Consider the following 27,835-nt stretch of genomic DNA (forward strand, 5'->3'; position numbering starts at 1 on the left):
CACCAGCTATGAGAAGTTTTGATGTCTAGCACTTGGCCAGATTATTTAATAACTTTCTGTGCTTCAGTTCTCTTGTTTGTATGGTCAGATTTGCTTTGGGATTGTTGTGAAGTATAGCTGCTTACAACTATGACTGACATGTAGTAAGTAGAGGGGCAAGGCTCAGTCAGTGCTGGTTACCTTGATGCTGTGATCTTCTTCCTTTTGTTGTCATCGTTTTGATCCTTTGAGAGGAAGAACTCCCTACTTGATAATGTTCATAGTAAAGAAAGCCAAGAGCCAGTTAGCTGCATAGACAATGTGGGAAGATTTTTATTATGATTTGTACATTAGCTTATTTTCTGTAGAAGATAATTCTATTAATAACAGTTTTTACCAGATAGATAGATTGTTATTAAAGTATGATTTTTATGCTACCTATGTTGTGTATTTGATGAGGTGGAATGATCCAGTACCTGGGTCTGTGCGGATAGGTGTGTAGGAGTCAGTGAGACTGGCTCAGGACAGGGCAGGCTTCAGAGCTGCTGTACATAGGGTCGCTGTGGGTTGCAGGTGACTTGACAGCACATAACAACAAAGTTCAGATTTGGAATAACTACTTATCAAATGCTTATTCAGTAAGACACACTGAATTAATTCTGTCTTTTACTGTATTGTTTTAAAGAGACTGTTTAATTGTTCTCCTTTCTTGGTTATTCTAAGCCCTGAAGACGGACTGTTCTTATTTGGCAAACTGCATTGAGCCTCTTGGTTTTATCCGGATTTACATGGCTTTAAGGTTGTAAAGCCATGACGGGTTCTTGGTAGTGCCGCAGGCACTTGGTTACCGCTTCCCCTCAGTCTGCCACTTTCTTTTTTTTTTTTTTTTTCTGCTCAGTAAACAGTGTTTGAAATTTATTTGGGGTGTCTGCCACTTTCTTAATGTAACGGGTTTACCTTGTTTGTTACATGAGTGAATTAGTAAGGATATTTCCTATTTATCCTAAGGATATTTCCTATTTATCCATAATTATGTATTTCTAAGTATGATATTTTTAAAAAATAAAATTCCTTTGGCTAGATCACAAAATCAGAGGAGCCTTATTTCTTTGTACAATGAATGCAAGAAAATACCCACAAGATATTTTTGCTGCACAAAATAAATTTGTTAATGTGAGAGTTTGCTGTTCAGTTAGGGCTCATATGTAACGAATCCTCTTTTGACCAGGGAAATGCATTGTTTCCAAGAATGAATCATGAAGATAGTATTTGAAAGTTTTTGAAAATCAGGTCATCATGGAACATAAGAATCAATAAAATATCAGAAAGTATTAATATAGCTGGAAGCTATATATTTTTTAAAAACACTAGTTTATTAATTCTTCTTTTTTCCAAACTTACCAAAATGCTTGATATTATTCTCTCTTATCTATGAATAGACCAGTTTTACTATTTGTATTTTACCTGTGATATTAGAATAAATTTATCTGTCTCTAATACAATCCTTTTTTTAAACTTCTCATAAAATATTAGTATTTTCTGTAATCCAGCATAAAATATTCATATCTTTTGGCATATTTGATGCTTATATTTAAAAGCTAGTTTTCCAAATGCATTATAGTCACCACATCATGTAAGAACACTGCCTCCTGCTCTGTATTTTAGACGCTCTGGCAACACTGAGGAGAACCTTGGATCTGGAGCAGTTGCCTTCTAGGATGGCAGTGACCCGCCTTATTCAGGCATTTGCCTTGAAGGGTGATGTCGAAAGCATACAGGCAATTCAGAAGATGGTAAATGGACTTGAAAATTCAGTTGGACTTTCACGTATGGTTTTCATCAATAACATTGCCTTGGCACAAATAAAAAAGTGAGTATGCTTAAGAATTCCTTTTTTCTTCATTGGTTATTAGAAGGAGCTTTATCTCCCAGAAGACTTTTAAATTCTTTAGGCTATTAGAAACTCTTGTCAGCTGTAATGTAACCTTACATTAGATCTCAGGATAAGTTTACCAGATTCATGCACAGTACTTAACAGTTGCTAGCTTTTCTCATTCAACATTAAGTTACATAGGTTAGGCAAATTACATGTAGTAGGCCACGGCTTATTCAAAAAGTGACAAAAATGAGAAATGAGCTCATTTGTTTCTTAGCAATACTTGTGAGTGAGCCTCTACTGGAATATTGTGAAATAGAGGACCTAGCAAGATTATTTAATATTATGACTATCTATACTTCCCACTCTCCTTCCCTAGCCCAACCTGTCAGCACCCTTACAACAAGAGGGGTATTTACAGGGGTTTCACCACCATCTCCCAATCCCTTGTTGAGAACTACCCTTGGAATTCAGTACAAGCTTGCTTCATCTTAACCTCACCAGCACAGTACTTTGCTTATTATTAACTCTTTGTAACCCCGTAGCTGACCCCCTGGATTTTCAGAGGTAGTTAATTGCATGGGAGGAGATTGCCAATCCTTCTCCCACAAAGCAGCTGGTGGATTCGAACTGCATGGCTTTGGAATTGCAGTGCAGCTTCTTACCACTAGACCTCCATATAAATATTATATTTCATTATTCCCAATAAATTTGTTAATGTGAATGTTTTCTGTCATGGAGGGTTGCTGGGGAGCATTTCCCCCAGTATATAAAATGTACTGGTAGTAGCACTGGGAATTAAACAGTTGTAAGATAGAAAGCAGTTCAAGAGTAAGAGGCTTCTAAACAGAGATAAGGTTGATACATACATTTATTGTTTTTTTCTGTGTTGCTGGGAAGGCCCATGTTTAGCATTAGGTGATTTTCAAATGAACATTTTTTTTCTTGCCTCACTCCCCCATCCTATAACCAGAGTCCATTGGGACATATATGTCGCACATAATATCTCTCAGAAATCCCACACACTTTACAATTATTAATATTCAGAGATTCAGTATATATTACATTCTGTCTGCAGTCTTAACAAATAAAAAAAATTTTGTGGTGGTTGTTGTGTACCGTTAAATTGGAACGGACCCTCTCTGGAAGCTTTTCTGAAGCGGTAAATCACATGGGTGGAGATTGCCCATTTTACTCCCATGGAGCAGCTGGTAAGAGTCGAACCACATACCTTTGCATTGGCAGCACAGTTCCTTACCGCTAAGCCACCACATGGTTAAATTATAGATTCAAGGACATAATCATAAAATTGACATCTTTCAGGGAGTTCTGGTGGCCTAGTGGCAAGAAGTCACGCTGCAGTCCTGAAGGTGCATGGTTCAAATCCACCAGATGTTCCTCTGGAAAAGGAGCGGCAATCTCCTCCTGTGCCAGTCAGATCCAGTTTAACAGTGCACGTGTGCGTGCACACACACAAACACACACACACACACTGACATCTTTCATACCTTTAGAAAATAATATTCTTTAATCTCAAATGCATTTAATGTGATACAGAGTTGTTCTGTACCACCTCATAGCTGACCCTCCCCACTGGGTTTTCAGAGGCTGTAAATCACACATGAGGGAATTGCCCATCCTCTCATGGAGCAGCTGGTAGACTCAATCTGCTTGCCTTTGGTTTGGCAGCACAGCTCCTTACCCCTAGGCCACCAGAGCTCCCCTGTAATGTACATATAAATTCTTTTGAAGAATTTTTGGTTCTAGTTTTGGGGAAGTGAAGGAAAAAGAAAAATCCAAAAGTGGATTTATTATCACTCGCTATTCCTTGTTAGGGAATTCTTGAGTGTAATAATTTTAACATAAAGTTGATGATTTCACTTTGGAGTTCCATATCATACTGTCAAGCATCAGTTAAAGATTCCATTAACCAAAAAAAGATGGTCAGCATAATTTTTTTAAAAAACTTGTTAAGAAGGAAAGGTAATTGACTCTGTAAAATGTGAATGATACCTGGGGGTTTTTTTTGAGCATTCAAAAGTGTAATGCATGGAAAAAAATTGATGAACCTGTGGGTTAGAGACGTAAATAAACTTTTTAGTGACACCGTCAGCATTTTTAAGACTCAGAAGATAACTGACATCATTTTCACTTTGCAGTAGTGACCAAGTGTGAATTAGAAAGTGAGATTTAAGTAGAATATTTTCTTAAACTCTCCCTTAATTCTTATAGATAGATAAAATTGTTTGATCTTGCCTATTTTTCAGAGCAGTGTTTGAAAGTAAATAATTACCTTTATCAACAGTTTTGTGATTTCTGCCTAAGCACAATTGGGTTCTGGTTCTATGCTTATTATCAGTTATCTATAAATTTATTTCCCTTTTTTCTTAGTGTTTTCATGAGTAAGTTCTAAAGTAAATTCTCATACCTAAGCTGCAGTATTCATACTAAAGCATGTATTTCTTAATTTATTTTGCTTTCATTGACAGCAATAACGTAGATGTCGCAGTAGAAAGCATTGAAAGTATGCTGACTTCTGAGAATCCAGCCCTGGATCACCAGCACTTTGGCTTGGCGTACTTATACAGAAAAGTGATTGAGGAGCAGCTGGAGACAGCAGTTGAAAAGAGTAAGTTCCGTGCTTTTGTGAAAGATCCCAGGAGCATATCTTCTCTCCAGTGAGACTGCCACCAGATTTCTTTGGTTGAGTGAATTATGAACTATTTTAATAAAAGATTTTTCTTAAACTGTCTTTTTTTTTTCTTCCAGTAAGCATCATGGCAGAGAGATTAGCCAATCAGTTTGGCATTTACAAACCTGTCACTGATCTTTTCCTTCAGCTTTTGGATACAGGCAGGGTGAATGATGCCAGAGCCCTCCTGCAGGTATGACCAGTTAGCAATGGTGCTTTGGGGCTGATAGCTGGTGAGGGTCAGCTGGGACATTGTTAGGCACAGGTGAGGGACAGAGTCCTGGAAATGAAGTGTGCTGCTGCTAGTGTGTTTTAGTTCATTGGAATAAAGGTCATATGACAAGGACTGATATGTGTAGCTCGTGGGGTGCTGGTTTTTATTTTTTAAATCTATCTAGAACAGTCCTTATGTTTAGGGGGTAGAGGGTCTGCTTCACTGACGTGATTAAAGACAAATGTTTCTGTGCAGATAGGTAATGCAAAACAATTCCTTTGATTTCCTACTTTAATTTCTCTAATGCTCTAAATACTGTGCGTCACCATGGCAACACAGTTTGCAAACAAAAAGTAGGAAATGTTTGCTTTCAAGAACAGCTTCTCACTTGAATACTCAAACATTCTCAGTGCCTTATTCAAGGTTTATTAAGAGTTGAATTTGCTTTCTATTCACTTCTGTGTCACAGACACATTAAATGACAAATGCAGGTCTCTGTGGCCTGCACTTTCAGTTAAATTAGCAATCTTCAGGGAAGGAGACAACTGCATTCATGGCATTTTAACGGCACTAAATATAAAGCTGCGCCAAGTGCCGACAGAGCGGTGGGTGATCGGAGCTGCCACTGGCAGTGTACACAAACAGGCACCGCCGGGGAGCCCCTTCCCAGCAGGTGGCAGTCAAATCGTCCTCGTGATCCCGCCAGCGGCTGTGTGTGTGTAGACTCCCCGTGTCAGATTGAGGCCTGGGACCAATCTCTGGGAGTAAATAGTATAATATTCACTTACATTTTTACCAGCTGTGAGATATGTAAGGAGTAGTTCGGGAAGGTACCACCCTACCCATTTCCTCAAGCTCTAGCTTTGATCCATAAACTTCATCTCCTAAAACAATAAATTTTAGATTATTAAAAAGAGAATTGCTGAGAATTTTCTCAGTGTTAGCACTTTTGTGAAAAGTGGACATTATTCCTGCTTGTAAGGCTTTTTACTTTTTATTCATAAATAGAAAGAAATTCCAGTTAATTGGAACATTCCCTAGTTTGTTTTACTTTACCTTTTGACTAGCTTTTTTAAAATAAAAGGGGACAAGAACAGTTATGATAACGATTTTAAGAATCTTTGAGGAGCTCTGGTGGCTTAGTGGCAAGAAACTGCATTGCAATCCCAGAGGTACACAGTTCGAATCCACCAGGTGCTCTGCTGGAGAAGGAGGGGCAATCTCCTCCTGTACCAGTCAGATCCGATTTGACAGCTCACACATACAAAATAATAAAATTTAAGGGGTGGAGGGAAGAATCTTTGAATTATTTATCTTGCTGCCTTTTCAAAGTTATGCCTTTGAATGGAAAGTACTCTTAACACCTTATTGTCATGTGTACAGATGATCAAAAAGTCACTCTCGTGGTGTTAGTTCCAATTTATAGCTGACCCTCCAGCAGGTTCTCAGTAGCATCAATAGCATGGGAGGAGATTGCCCATCTTCATCCCGTTGGATTTGAACTGCTTGCCTTCGGATGGGCAGCACAGCACATTACCACTAGGTCATAGCTCCCTGTGTGAGTACTTGTTAGTATAGAAGGAGCTCTGGTGGTGCAGTGGTGTTATAGATTGTGCTGCTGACCTGGGAGAAAGATGGGCAGTGTTTTCCCTAAAAGATAAACCACTTCAGAATTGATTTCTAGTTAATACAGAATTGACTCAACAGCTGCTTTTTTCCAGCTGGGTATCAGCAGTAGGGGAGCTCTGGCAGGTGAGTGGTAAGGAAGTGTCCAGTTAACACAGAGGTACACATTTCGAATCTGTCAGCTGCTCTGTGAGATTTCCTGCCTCTGAAGACCCGTTGGCGGGTCAGCTATGGGTTGGTTCTAACTCTGTGCTACATAACAATAACATGAGTAGTATAAGCATATAGATACATAGACTAGAACTCAGTTCTGTTTGGGTCTGGTATTTTGATAGAACGCGCCTCTTGATGTTTATCCATCAGTTTGTTCTGATCCATCATTCTCAGTTGGCGAGAGCCTGGGGTGGCAGCTAGCTGAAATGGGGTAGCATAGCCCTCAGTGCTTCCTTTGCTGACCATGACCTCATCTCAGACTTCTGATGACAGCTGACTGTTGAAGGACACGGTGTTCTCTGCCTTCGCATCCATCAGCGAGACAGAGCCTACAGATGATAAACCCATGCCCATACCCTATCCGCTTGTCAAACAGTAAAATGTTTTTCTTCTTGTAGTGAAGAATACTTTATTCATAGATGTCAAGAGCATCAGTTTATAATGTAAATCTTCAGTGTGTCCCCAAAAGTTCTTTTTATGCTATTCATTTTAGTATTGACAGTGTTTTAAAGCTTTGAAAGAGCAATGTTGAAACTTATGAGAATGACATGTATGATGAATGTAAACTAAAATATTGTCTTGCCATATTTGATTTTACTATAGCATCTAAGATGGGATAGACACTTGATTTATCTGGTCTGTCATATAAACTTTTTTTTTCATAGTTTAACTTTTGTCTCTTTCTCAAGCACTGGCTGTCTGTTGCAATGAAAGCCTTTTATAAAATAGAGAGATTGAAATCAGTCCTTTTGTATGCATAAGTGTAGGTAATTATACTTTAAAGAGAACTTGCTTTGTACATTTTAATTTTTATAAAGAAACGAGCAGTTATCTCCCTGACACCTTATTAAATGTATAATTAACCTTATGATCCCTAGCTCACTTGTGAATGCTTGGCAGTATAATTGGAGAGGAATGGTGTTTCTTTTTTTCCTCTTTCTTTGCAGCCCTAAACCTTATTCTGTGGTTGTGAAGTATCAGCTTAATTTTTCTTTTAAACAAACTTTATCCTTGCAACGCCAAAGACAGCATTCACAAAGCTTGGCATAAGCTTGAACTTGTTTTCTTTTTTTCTGGCTTTAAAAAATGGTTGGCTATTAGGCCTTCCTATTGATAATGATACATTACTGTATTATTGTGAACTCTGCTAATTGAAAATGTTCACCTTGGTCTGCTTGTTTATTAGAAACCTTCACTTGCTGACTCATGTTTTCATTTTTAGAGATGTGGTGCGATTGCTGAACAAACTTCAATTCTGTCGGTCTTCTGTTTTAGGAGCTCTTGGACACCAGGAAAGGTACTGTGTTTACTTGCTACTAACTTGTTGGTGCTACAAAATCTCGTTGGAAGTCAGTGGGTTTAATGTAGGAGCTTACTGCTTCAAGGCCATAGCTACAACATCACACTAAAGGGCTTGAAGATTCCACTTGTTTACACTTTGTTAAGAAGTTGATAGAGTTTGCTGTGGCTCCTTACTCGGACCAAAATGTAAAGGAATTTATGCCATGAATTGTGCACCCTGAAAAGGGAAGATAAACTTGTGCTGTTGGGTCACTGGCGTGTCTGAGAGTCCCCACAACCACGTGTCTCCCGTCAAGTGTCTGCTTTTGACCCTTTATCACAGATAGGCCATCAGGCCAGTGAGCCATTTACCTTTAAGATGGGAATGGAGGGTGCCGCAGGTTTAAGCTCTCAATTTGCATATATAACCTTATGTCCATTGATGGTTATTTATAAGAGTAGCATGTATTTTATGTTTTAAAAAATGAATGAAACCATATTTCAGAATACTTATATATCTCATTGAGCTGTTGAACACCAGGAAATCCCATTCTTTATTTAGGCACATTGTAATGTTTTCTACTGAGTGTCTGTTCTGATATTTCTTTATTATAAAGCAGCTAATTTCTAATCTGATTGTTCAAGCTTACCTTAATTGCCGTGCATTCATACATTACACACACACATACTTTTTTACTGTTTTTAAGTTTACCTAATTACACCTTCTATCTCTGACTCAAATGTTTACAGCAACCAGCCTTTAGAAAATAGCTAGTTGGCACCTTCTGCTCCCTACCCCCCACTATTTTTTCCCCTATCAAAGAAAGAGTTGTTTTCAAAATATGATATAATTGTATTTAAAAAAAATCCAAAACTCACTTCTTGGTCCACATCTGGGACTGGGCCACCCACATTCTTGCTGTTCAGTTCATGAAAGGACTCAAAATGTGCAGTGATTAAACCTGTCTTCTTAGAGCTTTCCTCCCAGGAGACTTCAAAATGCAGAAGTTCCCAGAGAAATGCAAACCCAGCTTGAGATTGACAATAAAAACATACTGAAAATGACAATAAAAACATACTGAAACATTTTTTAAAGGATGTCTCTGCGGTGCCCAGTGGTTTGGCAATACAATGAGCAGGCCAGAATTTATTTCTTTAAGTGAGAAGAGGTTGGAAATGTATATAAAATCCATCATTGAGTCTTCCATCAATGTTGACGTGTACGGGGGAATGATCTTCTTCTTCATTGAGGGGACTGCCATTGTGTAATCACGACCAGAAATCAGAGCAGAGCTGTTTACACAGCACTGAGAGCATGAACAGGAAGGTTCTGGTGAGGGCCTGAAAGCCTTCCATTTGTATACCATGCAGGGAAAACATTAGAATGTTTACTGAATTGTTCACATTTCATCTAAAAATTTTGGTTCTAAAGAAAAAAAAATTTTTTTTTATGTAAAACCTACAAATATTACCTCTTCTACCTTTGGGAATCTAATCTTTTTGATGTAGGCACTAGTTGACATCAACAGTTTAGTGAAATTATAGGGCTTTAAATGTAAATTATATTAACTTTCAAGAAATACTAAATTATTGTAGGTGTGAGTTATTGAGTCAGCATCAAACGATAAGCTACAGAAAAGGAGAGCCAGTCCATCAAAGTAGGCAGGCCTTTGGCATTTGTTGTTAGGATTTCCTAATGGACCATTACATAGGTGTTTTATTTCCGTGTTGCTTGGAGTTTGTGATAATGCTAGCTTTGTTTAATTTCCTAGGCACCAACTATAAAATCTTTGTTAGAACTGATTCCTGGGTTAATTGAAGAGGAAAATGCGTATTCTCCCATCATGAAAATCTATGGTAATTCATTTAATCTGACCATATTATTTAAGTGATTTAAATATTGGTGATAAAGTCACCTAAGTCTTTGGCTCAAAGGCAGCAGTTAGTTATCTTAATTATCAGTTAATTGATTAGGCTATAAATCACTTACTTAGCTGTGGAATGTTTTTAACATATGCTTAAGGAAAATGCAACATTATTCTCATACTTTTTTAATAATAAAAAAGGAAGCAGTGTGACCGTGAGAGGGGCCCAGGCATGTGTGAGTCAGACCCTGGGTGAGTGGAAAGCCGTGGAGGTAACTCCCTGGGCCTCTGTGTGGAGGACCCACTCGGGACACTGGCCCTGGTTGCGCCTTGCTCCTTCCCCATCTGCCTAACTGGGCCCTGTGGTTATTCCCAGTTGAAATGTATAATCCCAGTCTTTTTAAACACCAGCCAGTCATGTGTGAAAAGAAGTTAATAGAACGTTTCCTGAGTCATCAAAACGAGTGGTCACGTAGCCACCTATGGTTTTGCTCACATGAAGTACTAGGGTAGTGGTGTCAAAAAAACCCATAAAATTGTATGTCACTGAGGAGCCGCTGTGGCAGAGTGGTGTGAGCACTGGGCTGCCCATCAGATGCTTACTGGTTTGAATCCATAAGCCACTCTGAGAAGGAAAGAATTCTGTCTGCTTCTCTGAAGATCTCACCTCAGAAATGCTATGGGACAATTCTACTCTGTCCTTTAGGATTGCTGAGTCAGATCAGCAGGACAGCAGTAAAGGAGGAGTGTGTGTGTATCTCACTACCAAACTGCATAATCCCATACAGGAATTGGGGGGTCAGGAAGGCTTTTGTGAACAGGTTCTTGGGGGTGGTAAGTTTTTAAGTGAGCCCTTGACCACTAGAGACATGATTTGGGTCTGAAGGGAATAAAGGACTTACAATAAAGCAGAAATAACTCACATCGAACTTCAGGTACCTGTCCTCACTCCATTAAGCCTGTGAGTCAGTGTTCCTTATTCCCTTTGGGATTGATCTGAATGCTTGCTGTGCAGCTGCTGGGCCCAAGAGTGAGTTCGTGGGGTGCTTGGATGTTAGAGCTCCAATGCAGTGTTAAACACTCGAATTGGAACAGTGATTGCAGAGCTGTATAATCTTGACTCTAAACTTAAAAACATAATTCAAGTGAAATGTGTGTGATTTGTTAAGGTTTCCTATAGATCTTTCTGCCACTATAGCTAACTTTATTACTCAGCATTTATTTTGTAATACGAGATTGTATTGAAAGTGCAGTCTTTTTGGCTTTGTGGTCTCTATATTGACTATCGAGACTTCCACAGAGTTTGCGTGCCCACATACCACAATCCCTGGATTGATTTGATTCACGGTATAGTTTTAAGCAGAGGGTGTTCTAATGAGGTCTCCTCACTCTGGTCAAGGGCTTCTGTCTATGACAGTGTAGCTATCATGGTCTCATTCTCCTCCTCGCTGTCTGAGAGCCAGGCGTGGTCGGGGGGCCCTGAATTTAAAATGTGGCTTCTTGCCACATTGATTTGCTTTGGGGTGAAGATATCCAAGAGTCCCAGAGAACTGTGTTTGGGGGGACAGAGGTTGCCTTTGTCTGATTACTATCGTTTTCTTCAGCCCAGGACAATGATGTCGCCTCTGCTAAAGCGCTGTATGAACATCTCACTGCAAAGAACATAAAACTGAATGGTTTGTTTCTAAAGCGTTACGCAGTGTTGCTGAAGAATGCTGGGGAGTCTGTCCCTTTTCCAGAACCACCTGTGAGTATTCTTAATTAAGGAGATAATGACCGATTTGTGTGTGCTTCCTGTGCTTCATGTGATGGAGGCTTCCAGCTGCTGGGCAGTCAGCTCTCAGGCTCCAGTTTGAGGAGCTTTGCCTTCTGGGATTTGGTTTTAAAGTTCAGGGTCCACAAAAACTTTGACCTGTAGGAAGTTATCGGGTGTGTTCTCTCATTGTTTCAACTTTAGCTAGAATGTAATAGCTTGTATTTGCATAGCTAAGTATATATTGTTGTTAAACCCCTCAGGATTCGATACTATTGCTCATAGCCACACACCCCCACCCACCCCCATGACAGATCTGAAGGTCACCCTCTCCTGCACTGTCCTTCTCCTCTCTGGTACTGTCGCCCATTGTCCGTCCATCTTGTTGAAGGTCTTCCTATGACCTTCCACCTTTGTCAGCGTGAGGTCTGTTTTCCAAAGACTAGTCTCCCGACAACATCCCCAAAGTATGTGAGATGAAATTTCACCATCGTTGCCTCTAAGAAGACAAACATGTAGGTCACTGTTCATTATTTCATTACGTAGCAAATAATTTTCCTTTTATTTACCAGAGAGGTTTTGTGGAATAAAAGAAAGCACATACAGAATTCTTTTTTTCTTGCCTTTGTAGTGAAAGCCACTGTGTCATGCTTGTTTCAGTGGCTTTCACCCGGTTGGCAGGGCTAGCCCAGCACCTGCAGGGCCAGCAGAGGTGCCCAGGGAGCAGACTTGGGTCACCTAGCGGCCCGCAGGCTTCCCTCCTGTTTGCAGTGTCTTGGGGTTTTCAGTTGCAAGCCATCACTTCTTACTGGTGTCCTTACTCATAACTTTTCTCCTCTTTTTCCTCCCTCTTCTTAACAGGAAAGCTTTGATTTTTATGTGAAGCAGCTGAAGGAGTCCAAGGAAATCCCTTTGTGAAATATGCAAGCACTTCTTTGGTTTATGTATATTTGTGATTTTCTGTCTTCAATGTTGTTTTTTAAATGGATTTGAGAGGGAAAAATAAAGGAAAATTAATTTACTTATATACTTTTATTTATTTGTAATATCTGACATAGCATCTTATTGACGAGCTAAGTACACAATGGCTTTTAGGTATTGTTTCTGAATGCAGCATAAATCTAGCATTTTCTTTGCGGCCCCTGCCATCAGAAACCATATCTTCCAGAGTTCTCACAGTTGATCCCTCAGTTCCTGTACTCTGTTTCGCTGTTAAAATTTCCAAAAAAATATTGTTCCTTTACTAATAGGCTTACTTGCTGATAGTGTTTATCTGGAAAATTTAAGGGTTGATGAGATTTCTAATGAAGAGACAGAACAATTCCTTACATATTTACATAGTTTTGAAAAATTGTCAGATGTAAACCTGTGGCTGCTTAAAGGCATCCTGAGAGTCATGAAGTGAACTCCAGCCCTTCCCAGTGAGAAGCACTTGCTTTAAAAGCTGATGGCCCCTCAGCCCGCTTCCCTGCCCCCACAGTGGCTGCCTGGGCACCCCTGACAACTGGGTCTTGGTCATGGCTTTGACCATAAGTTGGAACAGAAGTTTCACCTCTCTGTTGGCATGAGCTACACTCTACTTCAGGCTTGCTAACAGTACATTCACACCCTGAGTACGACTGATTTTGTATGCAGAGGAGGGAGTCTTGCTTTGGATTCCATTTTAATGGGTAAAAATCATCCTCATCTTGACTCATTCCTTTTAAGATCTACATTTTAAGTGGTTGGTTGATTGGTTGGTTGTTTTCTGTAGTTGAATTCTTTCCTGCCAATTTCTAAGACAAGTCTTCAAGACGGTATACTACCACATAAGTCTTAAAATCTGTCAGCATTGTTAATGTCCATCCTTCACTTGAGGATGAAGTTACTAATAATCCAGAAAAGAGGCGGGGCTCTTTACTTGAGAACTCTGTTTGTGTGTTCCTTTTCCATTTGAATGCAGTGACCAGCCTTTGTTCCCCTGACCTCCACGTCAGTCCAGTGGAGCAGATGTCATCAGGGGAGGAAGTGGGTACTGGCTGCTCTGCTGGTCACTTTATGCCTGTCGGGCCAGCTCTTCTGCACCCACAGCTGGTGTGAGAGGGCGAGTTCAGACAGGGGAGCCAGAAGGGAGTGTCATTTTAGCATCTGCCGAACTCTAAATATTTTGGTCGTTAAACCTGAAGGAGCACGGGCTTTGACAAATCCCTATCCCTATCCTGAAAGGCTTTAATTCAGCTTCTTTCTGGACACTTCCCGAGTTCAAGATCTGTGCACCTGTCCTTCATGATTCCACTGAAACTAACTTTTTGGCAGTTGTGTGAACAAGTTAGGTGATCTAAGCCCCACCCCACCCCTGGCTCCCCCAAAAAATAGTTCTCTAAAATGAGGAAAGCGGGCATTGTTTGAAGAACCAGTCTCGTTGGCATGAAGTGACTCATGGGCAGTCACTTCAGGATGGGCTGCAGCGTGGATGTAGTGCAGAAGGAATCAAGAAAAACCCCTCAGTGGGCATTGGAAACAGCAAGCTGAGGCTGCTGAATATCGTCCGCGTGTTAATAGATGTCAGATGCCGGGAGCACTGCATTGGCTTCCCCTCTTGAGTGTAAATATCTCATTGTATATTTTAGGACTATAGATGGTTTCTCAGTATCTTAAGCCAAATTGTTGGAAAGATGTAAAGGACCTGTAAAACTATAACAACACTATATATACACTACTCAATTATAAGCAAACCAGTAATTCTAAAAAGTGAAATGTGAACTTTTAAAATGCATATTTAGTTTTTGTACATAATTGTACATTCATATACTTATTTGAACTATGATTTTAATGTGAAGCGCTTTAAATAAAATGTTCCATAAGTACCTATACTATGAGCTTCTTCATTATCCTAAAAGACACGATTGATACAAGCCATTTCATGCTCTACAGTGTCAAATTTTTCAATTAAATAACTCATCAACCATTTATTTTTATTACTGTGTACTAACTAGTCAGAACCAACCGTGAGCTGCCCCTCCAGAGTGTTTTCAGAGGTCGTAAATTGCACAGGAAGACATTTCCCATCTTTCTCCTTTGAAGCAGCTGGTGGATCCCAACAATTTGTCTTTGGTGTGTTTGTGCGGCTCATTACCACTAGCCCACCATAGCTCCCTTGCAGCAATTTATGTTTTACAGATTTGGTTTTTGTTGTATGCCGGTGAGTCACTTGTGACTCACAGTGACCCTGTGTACAATAGTTCTGAAGGCTGCTCTATCCTGAGCCAACTTTATCTCTGACAGACTGATCGCCTTACCCCAGTCACTGAGGCAGTCCATCTCATTGAAAGTCTTCCTCTCTTGTGCTGTCCCTCTTCCCTCCCACGCATGATACTCCTCTCCGAGGACTGGTTTCTCCTTGCAACATGTCCAAAGTAGGTCAGACAAAGCTTCAGAATCCCTCCTTCCAAGGAGCAGCCTAATTTCACCCTCTCTTGGATGAACCTCTTCGTTCTCCTAGCAGTCTGTAGTATATTTAATACTCTTCTCCAACATTGTAGCTCAAAGACATTAATTCTTTTATCATCCCTAGTCATTGTCCAGCTTTCTGACACATAGCAAGTAATTATGAGACCATGGCCTGGATCAGGTGCACCATAGTTTTCGAGACTGACATTGCTCATCAGTACTCTGGAGAGGTCCCTCACAGATGACTTTCCCAATGCAGTTTACCTTGATTTCCTGGTTGCTGGTGAGTGTTGATTATGGAGCCAAGCTAACTAAACCTTTTTACAGTTTCAACCTCTTCTGTCATCATGCTGCCAGTTGGCCCAGTGGTGAGATTCTTTTGTTTTCTTGATGTTGAGCTTTAATCCATATGAAGGCTGCAGCAAGCGCTTCGGGTCCTCCTCAGTCATCTGCATAATGCAGGTTGTTGATGAGTCTTCCTCCAGTCCTGATGCCACACTTCTCATATAACCCTGCCTCCTGGATGATCTGCACATAGACTGAAAAGGCATGGAGACCGGATACAGCCCTGGCGTACACCCTTCCCAATTTTGAACCATGCAGTGCTTCCTTGCTCTGTTCTAACAACTGCCTCCTGGTCCAAATATAGATCTCGCATTACAGGTGGTGTTCTCAGGTAGGCAGATAATTGAGATCTTTGAGAAGCAAAGTTGGCAGCACTTGGATAATTTCATCCTGCTGCCCCTGGGCTTCCACAGCCTCGTGAACAGAATAGAGTTCATGGCGGGGTGGTTGTCTTCCACGCGGACTGTGAGCCTTTTGGGTGAGGGCTGCTGCTGTGTGTCCCCACAGCCCCGCAGCACCCGTGGTCGGTAGTCCTTTCAACAGAGCTAGAGAAGTGAAGTTGTGCACATCCTAATGATGTGGGTAGTCACCTCTATAAGATGAAAAAGAATAAATAGAGCTATACCAGAGAGGTGTGAGAGTCCAGCTAAAATCTTGTCACAGCTAAGAGGTTGCTGATCTGGACACATAAAAACTGCACCAGAGAGCTCTGGTGGCCTAGAAGGCAAGAAGCTGCACTACAGTACAAAGGGCACAGAGTTCGAATCCACCACATGCTCTGCTCCAGTAGGAGGGGCAGTCTCCTCCGGTGCCAGTTGGATTTGATTCAATAGTACACGACAACAAGAAAAACTCAGAAAAAAATCAGAAAGCTGTTTTCTTCCGTTGAATTAATTATCTAAAGCTGGGCATCACCAAGTTCCCAGGTTCCAGGACCAAGGAAGCTTTATTACAACTTGGTTTTCCTGGTACAATGTCAGGCCTGCAGAGAGAGAGAGTGTGCGTGTGTGTGTGTGTGTGTGTACTAATCTTGAATAGTTTTCACACAGGCCTGCAGATAGAGTGAGAGGTGTGTGTGTGTGTGTGTGTGTGTGTGTGTGTGTTGCATACCTTTTTATGCACTCGAATAGTTTTCACTCAGTGTTTGTCTTCTTCACAAACCAGTATTTGTGTAGTTTCTATAAATGAAAGCAACATTCCTGAGGTCTGATGGAGCCTGTAGCTGCAGGGGGTCCAAAATCACAGTAATTTCTCCCCTTGCTGTCGTACAATCACGTGCAGGCATGTTTCCATTAGAAATGTATCCTGCTTTCAGCCTTGCAGACTTTTACAAAGCCCACATTAGAAGCCCTGGTACAAATAAAGGAAATGGCAACATTAGCAAATTCAAATAGGCACTTATCTTTTTCCCTTTGTGAATAAGGAAACAAAAAAATTGGGTCCAGATAGAGCAAAAAAGCCTTTGACAAGCTCCCCCAGCCTAGATGTCTGCATGTTGACCTGGATGGCGGTTGGCTTTTGAGATTCCTCCCAGAGAATCCTCTTCAGGCAGCACTCTGACTCCTGGCCGTGCCAGCTCGTACACGGCACTTCCTGACATTCTTCCAGACTGACCTCCCCGCAGTGTAAGCTCTGCCACCTGGACTAGATAGATCAGGGAGAGGCACCCAGAAAGGCTTGAATGTGGGTGTTATTTCCAATCCCACTCCATATTCTCTGATAGGATGCGTGCTGTGTTTGGAAGGGCTCCCTGGGGGATCCAGGGGTGTCCTCCTTATACGGGCTCCCTGGGGGATCCAGGGGTGTTATTTCCAATCCCACTCCATATTCTCTGATAGGATGCGTGCTGTGTTTGGAAGGGCTCCCTGAGGGATCCAGGGGTGTCCTCCTTATACGGGCTCCCTGGGGGATCCAGGGGTGTCCTTGCACAGGCTCCCTGAGGGATCCAGGGGTGTCCTCCTCGTACGGCCTCCCTGAGGGACCCAGGGGTGTCCTTGTACGGGCTCCCTGGGGGATTCAGGGGTGTCTTCCTTGCATGGGCTCCCTGTGGAATCCAGAGGCACTCTCACACGGGGTCCCTGCAGGATCCAAAGGCACCCTCACATAGCCTCCCTGGTCCGGAGGTGCCTTCAAAAGGGGTCCCCCTGAGGGATCCAGGGGTGTCCTTGCGTGGGGCCTCTGAGCGATTCAAAGATGCCATTTTCTGTTCATTTCCTTTGTTGCTGAGAGCTAGGCTGTTGGTGTTGAAGTCCTTTAAAAACCTATGGAATCATTTTCATGGTTCTGTCAGGAGGTAAACCTCTCCAGCGGGTCCCAAGAACATGAAAGATAAACTCAGCTGAGCACAAGCCTGCTTCCGGGGCTGTTCACCGGTGGAATCCACAAAACCCAGGAACTTTATTAATGGGGCAGTGGAGCATTTGAACAATTTCAGAAAACAGAGCTCTGTCTCTCCAGCTTTGCAGACAGACAAACATCCCAGTACAATGTGAGCACTGGCGTAGCTGGGAAGTGTCGTTCGCTTTTGAGGTAGTGAACCTCTGAAAAGCTCAGCGCACTGCTCCAGCAGGACTGTTACAGCTTCGCTCTCAGGGGCTGGTGTCCGGGGCTGGGCTCCGCCTGCCCACCCACACCTTTCCTGTGACACGCCTCAGGCAGACGCCATGTGGACACAAGGCCGGCTTGAAACAAAGCACCAATTATTTTCTCAAAAACAAATGCCAGGTGACTTGTAAAAATTGAATTCTCTATCAGAGATGGTGAGAATGTCAGGGGACAGGGCAAGGTTCAGATCTGTTCTTAATAGGGTCGCTGTGAGTCATAGTCAACTCGATGGCACCTAAGAACAATTCAGAACTGATAGGTAAAACAAAACGGCCTCATTGTCCCTAGAATTTCTGCTTCTCTGGTAAAGCCCTCTCCCCGGTTCCAGCCTGCTTAACTACTCGTGGAAAGTTGAACTGGCAAAAACACAGGACATTCCAAGAATAGCACAGAAAACAAGCTGACCTGAGACTGCACCTACAAGGTAAGAAAAAGGAGCCACAGAACACGACCCAACCAAGACTTCTTCAGGTGGTCTGCAGAGCCCCAACAATCTCTGTATACAAACCTCCCACTAACAGCAAGGGTTGCTGACCTCTAATTTGAGAGCTCAGCCCACCTGCACCCAGGTGAAAACAAACCAGTTCACTGCATCACACGTAAGCCTTGAAAGGTTGATCTGAGCACTCCTGCTCCGACTCCAGGCTCACCCCCTTTCCCCGTCTCTGAACCTTTGAAGAACATTGGGTATGCTTGCCACACCCCACGGTCAACCAGCAGTAGGAGGCACCACTTGCCCTGTGTGGCCGCTTCCTTGCTCATTTCTCAGCCTGTGTGTGTGCCCGTGCCTGGGCTAAGCGAAGTGAGGGCCCCCAAAGAGAGGACGGGGTGAGGGGAGCTAAACTCCCCCACAAATGACTGATGTGAGTCTCAGTAGAACCTCTTACTCCACATCTATAGTTACCAATTGCATTTGATGTTGATTTGAACATCATGGCTGTAAGCTGTTTAACCTGAGATTAAACACAAGAGTTTGAGAAAAGTCGGGCAGGGAAAGCAAATGCAAGATCAACTTCTGTGAGCCTGCCCAAGGAGACAGGCTTGAGCAAGGAGCAAACCATGACTTCATCACCTCTGTATGGAACTTGGAGCGGGAGTGAGTTCCTTGCTGGGCAGCTAGCAGCCACTCCACTGGAGAAAGGTGGGGGCATCTCCTCCCATTGATATTTACAGTCGTGGAAACCTGATGGGGGTCACCATGAGTCAGAATTGACTCAGCAACAAAGATGGGCACCTAGAACATAGAGTATCTGGGAGGGGCATTTTTTGTGCTTTTGTTTTTTTAAGTCACATCAGGAAATAATTGCATTAATAGGGGTGTACACCAGGAATGTGTCCTGTCTCCATATCTTTTCAATCTATATGCAGAACAGATTACTCAGGAGACTGGGCTGTTTAAGGAGGAATGTGGCATCAGGATTAGAGGAAGATTCATTACTTCACCAACAATCTGTTATGAAGATGACACAATCCTGCTTGCTGAAACTGAGGAGGACCTGAAGCACCTGCTGCAGAAGATCAAGGACTGCAGCCTACAATATGGATTGAAGCTCAGCATCAAGAAGACAAAGAGTCTCACCACAGGGCCAACTGGTATCATGATGATGGATAAGAGATTGAGATTGTTCACAGCTTTAGTTTGCTTGACTCCACAATCAACACTCTTGGTACCAGCAGCCAGGAAACCAAGAGATGAATTGCTTTGGGAATGTCTGCTGTCAGGGACCTCTCCAGAGTACTGAAGTTCAATGACATCAGAATGGAGACTAAGGTGCACCTGATTCAGGCCATAGTCTTCACAATTGCTTGCTATGCATCAGAGTTGGGCAGTGACTAGATAGAAAGAGAATTGATACCTTTGAGCTGTGGTGCTGGAGAAGAGTATTGAATATATCATGGACTGCCAAGATAGCAAACAGGTTTGTCCTAGAGAAGGTGAAGCAGGCTCCCCCTTGGAAGCAAGGATTTTGAGGCTTTATCTAACATAATTTGGGCATGTTACAAGGAGGGACTGGTCCTTGGAGAGGGACATCATGCCTGGGAGGATGGAGGGATGGAGAGGAGGAGACCATCAATGAGATGGATTGATACAGTGACTGGGGTAATAGGTGTGTCGGAGACAGTAAAGTTGGCATAGGATAGAGCAGGTATCAGGGCTTTTGTACATGGGGTCATTATGACTCAAAAGCAACTCGACAGCACATAACAATAATGACACGGGCAATTATTTTCTACTTAATACAAAATTCCCCAATCAATTGCATAACTTGATACTGGCAGGCTTAATACTGTACAGCCCTTAGCTTTTGATCAAAAGTGTACAAACTACAGCCTCAGACTGAAATGAGTCACAAGTTATCTTTGTAAATACTGTTTGATAAGAACAAAGCCGATCCACCCACTCTTCCCTGTCCTCCACAACTGCTTTTACTCCACAGCCATAGAGACGAGTAATTATACACTCAAAACCCAAGATATTTACTCTGGTGCTTCTCAGGAAACGTGTGCGTGGAATCTGGTGTACAATACTGATCGTAGAGGATTACTTTGATATTTGATATTTAAATAGACATCTCAAACTTCGTGTGCAACAGGGATCTGCTCATGCAGAGCACTGTGCTTCAAAGCAGAGATTATCCTCACATTGTCATTGTTCAGTGTTGTTAAGAGTCAGTTGTGGGGAGCTCTGGTGGCCTAGTGGCAAGAAGCTGCACTGCAATCACAGAGGTACGCGGTTCAAATCCACCAGATGCTCTGCTGGAGAAGGAAGGACAATCTCATCCTGTACCAGTCAGACCCGATTTGATGGTACACGCACACAAAAATAATAATCAGTTAATAATGAGTCAGTTGTGACGCAGCGATCCTGTGAACATCAGACCTGAACCCTGACCTGTCCTGTGCCACCCTCAGCATCTGTGACACACTTGAGTCCTTTGCTGCAGTCACTGTGATATCCCTCCCATGGGGGAGATTCTAAACGAAAGGGATGCCCAGGTGCCAACCCAGAAGAGTGGGGGTCAGCATCTCTGGGGCTGGGTTCACCCTGGCATCTTTGAACGTTCACGGGATGGAATATCACAACTAGGAAAAGTTCAAGCAATGGCCAGCGCTGGCACACCTCCATTTCCTGCCCTTGCCCTGGGTCCCTTGCCCCCTGCAATAGCCACACCAGAGCCCACTGAAGAAGACAGCATCGCTCTAACATTCCTGCCGGAGGTGCATAACTGAAACTTTATCATGAGAACACATCAGAACATCCCAAACTGGTGAACGTTTACAAAATCTTCACGGGGCAAGGCCGTGAAGGTCAAAGACTTTCCAAGGATCTGTTCTAAACTAAGGGAACCAGGGAGAGATGACAGATAATGCCATCCAAGCCCTGATTTGGGTCTAGTTCCTTTTCTATTTAATTTTATTTCTTAATTTTAATGAAAGTTTATGGAGACTTCGGATTTCAGGTCATTCATTGTTGCAGATCTAGATCCTTTTCTATGAAGGTTGTTGGACCGAGTGAACAGTAAGAAGGGTCTACAATGGTAAAAAGGAAGATGTCCGTTTAAATACTAAGATCTTTTAAATTGTGCTCGTTGTATCAGAAAGTTAAACAATGAACAAAGACAGCAGAAGAATCGAGGCCCTTGAGGTGTGGTGGTAGAATATCCCATGTTCTCCCAAAAGAACAAATATGTCTGTCTTGGAGGACATGCAACCGAGGTGTTCCTTCGAGCCAAGGATGGCGAGACTCCGTGCATGTCAGCAGAGGGCAGTCCTTGGAAAGGGGCATCATGGTAGGAAAGGTGGCAGCTCAGAGAAATAGGAGATGACACCCAAAAGGACGGATTGACACAGTTCTGTAACAACGACCTCAGCGTATCAGGATGGTGAGGAAGAAGCAGAAGACGGCAAGGCCGAGCTGCGGCTCACAGGGTCGCGATGAGTTGTCCGTTGGAGTGATGTGTACGGTTGTGCTGTAGAAGGAGGAGCCCCGGATAATCATTTCCTCATGTGGAAGGTGGTGTCCACTCCATTTCCCAGTTGAAAGGATCGAGATCAAAGTCAGGGCTTGGATGGCATTATCTCTCCCTGGTTCCCTTAGTTTAGAACAGATCCTTAGAAAGTCTGACCTTCACGGCCTTGACCTTTGAAGCTTTTGTAAACGTTCACCAGTTTGGGATTTTCTTTCATTAAAAAATATTATTATTATTATTCATTAATTTTAATGAAAATTTACAGAGATTTTGGATTTCCATTCTTTCATTGTTGCATTCTGCAAGGGGCTCGAGATCTACCCACTGCAAACTCTGTGGAGCACTTCTACCTGGACCCGCGTGAGGGCGCAGGGGCACCGCAAGCATGCCAGTAGGACATGTAGGCCAGAACGCTGCTTCTCCACAGACACACCACTCTCCCCACAAGCCGCTTAGAAGATTCTGACCCAAATGCTCTGGGATCTGACAATCCTCAACCACCCTTGAAGCAGGAAGGGCCCAGGAAAAGCGGTGGTGGTCTCAAACATCCACCACCTCTTTGTTTTGTTTTGTTTTGTTTTGTTTTGTTCCAGACTCAAATTTTCCTTTGAAAACAGTCCTTCTCCTCCCAACACACGCAGGTCTGGTCACTGTGAAAGGTTGCGGCTTGCCCAGAGACCAGCCCAGGCCCTGAGGTGAAATTCTAGGAGGCCAGGCTGAGGCCACACCTTATGGCTTCCCCAGGCCCCTCTGCCTTGCAGGCTACCTGCTTCCTCCACCCTTCAAAGGCCTCAGCTGAGCCCCATAGCAGCTCTCTCACCTTCCTTGGGAAATTTGATTTCCCCCATGCCTCAGTTTCCTTGACTAGAAAATGGGATCTGCTTATCTCAAAGCATTGTTCTGAGAGTTAGTTAGCTGATGTCATCTATTTACAGTGCGAACAGTCTAGAACACAATAGATAGATGCTCAACAAATGTAAATGTTTCTCCATTTAGTGTTTGGATTCTGTTGCTTCACAAAAAAAAAAAAATATGAAGGGCTGGCATCTCGCTGTGATGATTTAGAAGACGGCTTTCTGTATTGAGAGTGACAACACAGAGCTTGGGGAACCTGCAAGATGAAGTCAAACCATCACACTAGTTAAGTTATTGTTCCCTCCAGGCCCCAACTTCATATGGCTACTCAAGTCCTGCACACTTTGTGCCCATCTTTAATTGAATTGCCTATATAAATACATATCAAGAGGAAATAAATTAGCAACGTTGTAGATGCCACAGGTTTTCAGGTTTCCAGTAAATCGCAAATTCCCACCAGTGAGCAGAAATCCCTTTTGACTGTCTTTATTCTACTGCCATCCTGTGGCCGGCTCGTGACACTGCAGCTCGTGGCCAGGTGTAGCTGAGCATCTGGACCATCAATGTCCTTATCGTCCCAGAGAAGGTTCTTGGCGAGGGCAGGTGGAGGGTCTCCTCAAAAAGCCTCATCAGCAGGCAAGAGCCTGGGCATGCATCACCAGTCTTGTCTCGACTTTTGTTTGATGAACTTTAAGGCCATATAGTACAGGATGATGAAGCCACAGCTGATGGCGATGAGGATGAGGTAGATCGCGAAGAGCGGGTAGGAGTCCAGGTTCATGCTCTGGATGATCTGGAGACAGGGACACCCAGTCAGCTCAGCTGCATGTTTGTCCATTATAAACACGGAACGGGTTGCAGCTTGGGCCCCTTCACTACTCACCTTATCTCCTGGGATGGAGATGGTGAGGTTGCCAACCTCCAGGAAGTACGTGTGTCCTTTAAAGTGAATCTGCATCAGCCCTTCAAAGCACCAGCGGAGGAAGGACACCTTGGAAATCCATGAGGGCACTGGAGACAGTGACAGGTATGTTAGACTGTGACAGCAGCCAGCCCATCTGCACAAAGGACTAGCCCCTTCCCCTCGGGAGACAGGCCCCTGGAGCCGGGACCACAGTGACTGTGCCTAGGGAAGGCAAGGGAGGGGGCAGCAAAGGGGCAAGAGCACAAGGGGCACTGAGGGACTGCGATGAGACTCGGCGAGTGTCTGAGGGACCAAGCCCACATCCGATCCACAAGCTCCGAGCAGCCTTCATCTGCCCACAGCATGTGCTCACCACTCACAGCCATGAACATGGACACTTGGCAGCCCAGGGCAGAGGTTCTGGAGCCTGGGCACTGCCTGCTCTGAGGTGTCATGGTGGTGGGATGAGGAGCAATGAACTCCGCCTGTGGGAGCTAGGAAAGGCCTCCCAGGGGAGGGGCGAAGGGGAGGAGGGGTGAGGAGGGGAGAGGGGGTGAGGGGGCAAGCAGCCTGTGAGGGGAGTAATGGGAGGCCGAGGAAGGGTAAGGGGGTAAAGAGGGGGCAAGGGGTGGTGAGGAGGGCAAGTGGGGGCCAAGAAGAGGCAAGCAGGGGGCAAGGGGGAACAAGGGGAGTGGCAAGGAGGGGCCAAGGGAGGACGAGGGGAGGAAGCAGGGTGGGCGAGGGGGGGCCCAAGGGAAGATGAGGAGGAGCAAGAGGGGCTCCCGGCTGACAGAGGAGATATGTTTCCCTGAAAATCCAACCTGGGTGATGTGAATAGTTAAGCACTTAACTACCAGCTGAAAAGCAGTGATGAGATAGTTACGCACTTAACTACCAGCTGAGAGGCTGGTGGTGTAAATACTTCAGGGCTTGATTGAAAGGCTGCCCAGAAGTGCCTCGGAGGACAAGACTGCTCCCAGCGTCCCCACCGTGCCAAGGCCCCTACTCCGCACACACCTGAAGAGGAGTGGCCTCACCAGCAGGTAACAGCAAAGAGCCACCTAGAGACAGGCCGCAGGAGGAAGGGGGGCTTCCAGAGCTGGGTTGAACCAGCAGGAAGGGACAGCCCCAGGAGAGTATGAACTACACATTAGGAAGCCCACCGCCTGGGGTGAGGGTTAGGGGATGTGAGGGATCAGTGGGGGCATTTCAGAAAGACTAGGGAGGCAGTTAGGGGTCACAAACAGCTGCTTACGGAAAGACTGGCATTTTGGGTCCACCTGGGGGTGAAAGAAGGCCTGCTCAGAAGCCTCTGGGGCTCAGACTACTTTATCCCATGTGGGGCTGCTATGGGTCAGAACTGACGTGATGACAACTGGTGCCAGTAGGAGGCAGCCATGGCCTGGCTGACTGGCAAAAGTGGAGCCTGAAGAAGAAAGAGTCAAGTGTTTCTTGCAAATGTCAGTGGGTAATGGGAGAAGTTTCCTGCCTCCTGGAGACAGTGCAGGGGAAAGCTGGACAAGACTCTGTCCACAGAAAACCAGCATGAAGCTTTCATCTCCAGACAAAGCAGGTGTCAACAAGCCATCCAAGGCCTACAGCAAAGCTAACCGGGTGAGGGTGAGCAGGCCTCACCTGTCCACAGGTTGTCCAAGCTTATCATGAAGCCCCCCGTGAGGTAGCAGGAGTTGTAGACAGCATTGCCGAAGAAGGAGGACATGTGGAAGGTGGGCAGCAAGGCAGCGATGAACAGGGCCATGACCCGGCAGCAGAAGACCACCAGCCACACCAGCAGGAAGTGCAGCAGGAAGGGCTCAGGTCTGGGCTGCAAGTTGGCCAGCCAGTACGTGGGCATCCCGTAGATGAGGATGTAAGCGCAGTGCTCCGGGAGCTCCCCCAGGATCTGCAAGGAATGAGCACCTCTGGGATGACACTTGCAGGTTGCTTCTCAGCTTTAGTCGTCCCTGGTGGCCAACTGTGCGCAGACTACACTCCAGAGTTCAAGCCTAGGACTTCTCAGAAGCATATCACAAAGCCCATCTCCCAAAGAGCTTGTCAGAGGCACCCAATCGCCAGCCTTTCTGCCAGTAGCCAAATACTCAACTGTTTGTGCCACCCAGGGACACCCATGTTTCAAGGTAGCAATCCCCAAAGGTCCCAGCGTCCTAAGCTCGTGGTGACCAGTCTGCCTCAGGAGGCTGTGATGGCAGTCCTGGTCCTCAGGCCAGCCTGCGCTACCACCCCGGGCTCCCTGTGGCCAGCTAGGCTGGCAGGAACTGCCCGCACGGGGGTGCGAAGGCTGCTTGTCCAAGGATTGGTTACAGGTCCCCACGCCACCTGCCTGGGACTAGGCTGTGTGACCTCGGCACAGCAGCTCAGCCTTTCTGTGCGTCCCTTCACTGGAACGACAATAACACCTGCCCAGCTTGCTTCCCTGGCAGGTGAGACTCGGGAGAGATAAAGTCTGAGTGTTTTCCACTCTTTAAAATGTTAAACATAAACAGATGAGGGAAAGAACTACCTTAAAACGAATATATGACTAGGCATTGTATGTATGACAACAATCCAGAATAAGAGGTGCATAGCAAAGTGGGCTGGGGGAGGGGGAGGGTAGAGGGAGGGAGGAAATTGTGCAAAAATCGATGATTTTTTTTTAAAATGTGAATTGGAGGAGGGAAAATGGAGGGAGATAAAGGAAAATGTGCAACAATGAATGAAAATCCAACTTTCCTATAAATTTTCATTAAAATTACAGTAAAAAAAAATAGGTATTTGTTGTTGTTGTTGTTATGTGCCGTTGAGTCGCCTGCAAAGAAAATAAAAAACAGAACACACCTGGAAAACTTATTAAAAATAAAATTTTTAAAAATGTTAAATGATTTTTTTAAAAATGTGTGTTTCTTAAAAAAAATGTTAAAATGATTTTTAAAAACTGCTGTTTGTGTTGCGTAGAAGAGTGCCATTCCTGATCCACAGTCCTGGCATTCTTGTCAATGTTTGGACTGAATCTCTGGCTCCCCTAGCAGTGTGGCATCTGCAAGCACAGATGGGGCACAGCCACAGGCGGATGGCCTGTCCCCTTGTCACCTAGCCTGTTCTCTGTAGTTTCTGCACAGGCAGACAGAGCCTGGGTCCCCGCCCCAGGTGACTGCTGGCTCTCAGCCCTGACCTTGGCAAAGAAATAAGGGCCCGCGGTGTACAGTCCATCCTCCAGTTCATGGTACAGCATGGCCCTCTCCGAGTGACCTATGGTGGGGGGGTGGGGGAAAGGTGTGAAAAAGCAAAATCCATGTACAGTGTCTGAGTCCCTCTCCATACAACTGAAAATAGTTATACTGCATGTATGTTCTATTCTTAGAAAATAGACCTGTTCGAGCCATCCTAATTTAGGCGTTTCGTCCAACAAGTCAGATCAGGACAAGTACTTGACGTTTTGCTGTTCTGTGACTTGAAGTTATTGTCAAGTATAAATACCGCCAGGATAGTAATTATTGCTAAGACTCATTGGTCATTTGCACGCTAATATTAATGTGCAAATTTTATGATGATTATCTTGTTTTATTTCATAATCATAACTAAAGCATTCGTCAGAGTCTTCTTCTCCAGCTTAGAGGGTGGGGACAGCAGACCTCCAGTTCTGGTGGCACTCACATTTAGCGATGACATCCAGGATCACGTTGAAAGGGATGAGCGCGACAGTCATGAACAAGAGGGCTGCTGTGTCCATGAAGGAGAGCTTGGTGGCCCCGTGGCCGAAGTAGAGGAACCCAATGATCAGCGACATCAAACAGGCCTCTGCTCCGTGGATGAGAAGGGTGGGCAGGTCTCGGAAATCATTGGAGATCTGACGTCTTGAAAAAGAAAAGAGGAGGTCCCAGAACAATACACAAGAGGCCTGGTGGCCTGAGGGGAAATCCCTTACAGTCTGCAAAAGGGGGTGAGGGTATCACCGCAGTCACTGTTTGGATTAAATTAAGTCATTGACAAAAACATCTGTCCCAGAGTTGATGATACTCAAGAAATGATTTTTTTTTCATAAATGTATCAGCCTTGCCATTTTACTTAAACAATCCTAAAAGCACAACCACTCAGATGCACAAAGACATATTATTGTTGTTGTTGTTGTTATGTGCTGTCAAGTCGCTTGAGACTCATAGTGACCCTATGTACAACAGCCCTAAACTCTGCTCTGTCCTGTGCCAATCGCACCGTCTCTGACACACCCATC

At 44.1% G+C, this 27,835-nt stretch overlaps 2 protein-coding genes across 2 annotated transcripts in view; one reads left to right on the forward strand and one right to left on the reverse strand.

The window, feature by feature from the left end:
• Positions 1-12,417, forward strand: part of LRPPRC (leucine-rich pentatricopeptide repeat containing) — a 112,313-nt gene extending 99,896 nt beyond the window's left edge. Inside the window, exons 32-38 of the mRNA XM_006882376.1 lie at positions 1,645-1,849; positions 4,345-4,484; positions 4,625-4,740; positions 7,823-7,897; positions 9,654-9,738; positions 11,351-11,493; positions 12,361-12,417. Coding sequence (XP_006882438.1) covers positions 1,645-1,849; positions 4,345-4,484; positions 4,625-4,740; positions 7,823-7,897; positions 9,654-9,738; positions 11,351-11,493; positions 12,361-12,417 — 821 coding nt within the window. The remainder of the gene's footprint in view (positions 1-1,644; positions 1,850-4,344; positions 4,485-4,624; positions 4,741-7,822; positions 7,898-9,653; positions 9,739-11,350; positions 11,494-12,360) is intronic.
• A 10,941-nt stretch (positions 12,418-23,358) lies between these two features.
• ABCG8 (ATP-binding cassette, sub-family G (WHITE), member 8) overlaps positions 23,359-27,835 on the reverse strand; it is a 28,542-nt gene continuing 24,065 nt past the window's right edge. Inside the window, exons 9-13 of the mRNA XM_006882377.1 lie at positions 27,259-27,458; positions 26,777-26,853; positions 25,243-25,510; positions 23,587-23,714; positions 23,359-23,496 (exon numbers count right to left, since the gene is read on the reverse strand). Of these exons, the coding sequence (XP_006882439.1) occupies positions 23,359-23,496; positions 23,587-23,714; positions 25,243-25,510; positions 26,777-26,853; positions 27,259-27,458 (811 nt within the window). The remainder of the gene's footprint in view (positions 23,497-23,586; positions 23,715-25,242; positions 25,511-26,776; positions 26,854-27,258; positions 27,459-27,835) is intronic.

The sequence above is a fragment of the Elephantulus edwardii genome, unplaced genomic scaffold (assembly GCF_000299155.1).
Source record: "Elephantulus edwardii isolate Elephantulus edwardi_28Jun2011 unplaced genomic scaffold, EleEdw1.0 scaffold00019, whole genome shotgun sequence".
In the NCBI taxonomy this organism is placed as follows: domain Eukaryota; kingdom Metazoa; phylum Chordata; class Mammalia; order Macroscelidea; family Macroscelididae; genus Elephantulus; species Elephantulus edwardii.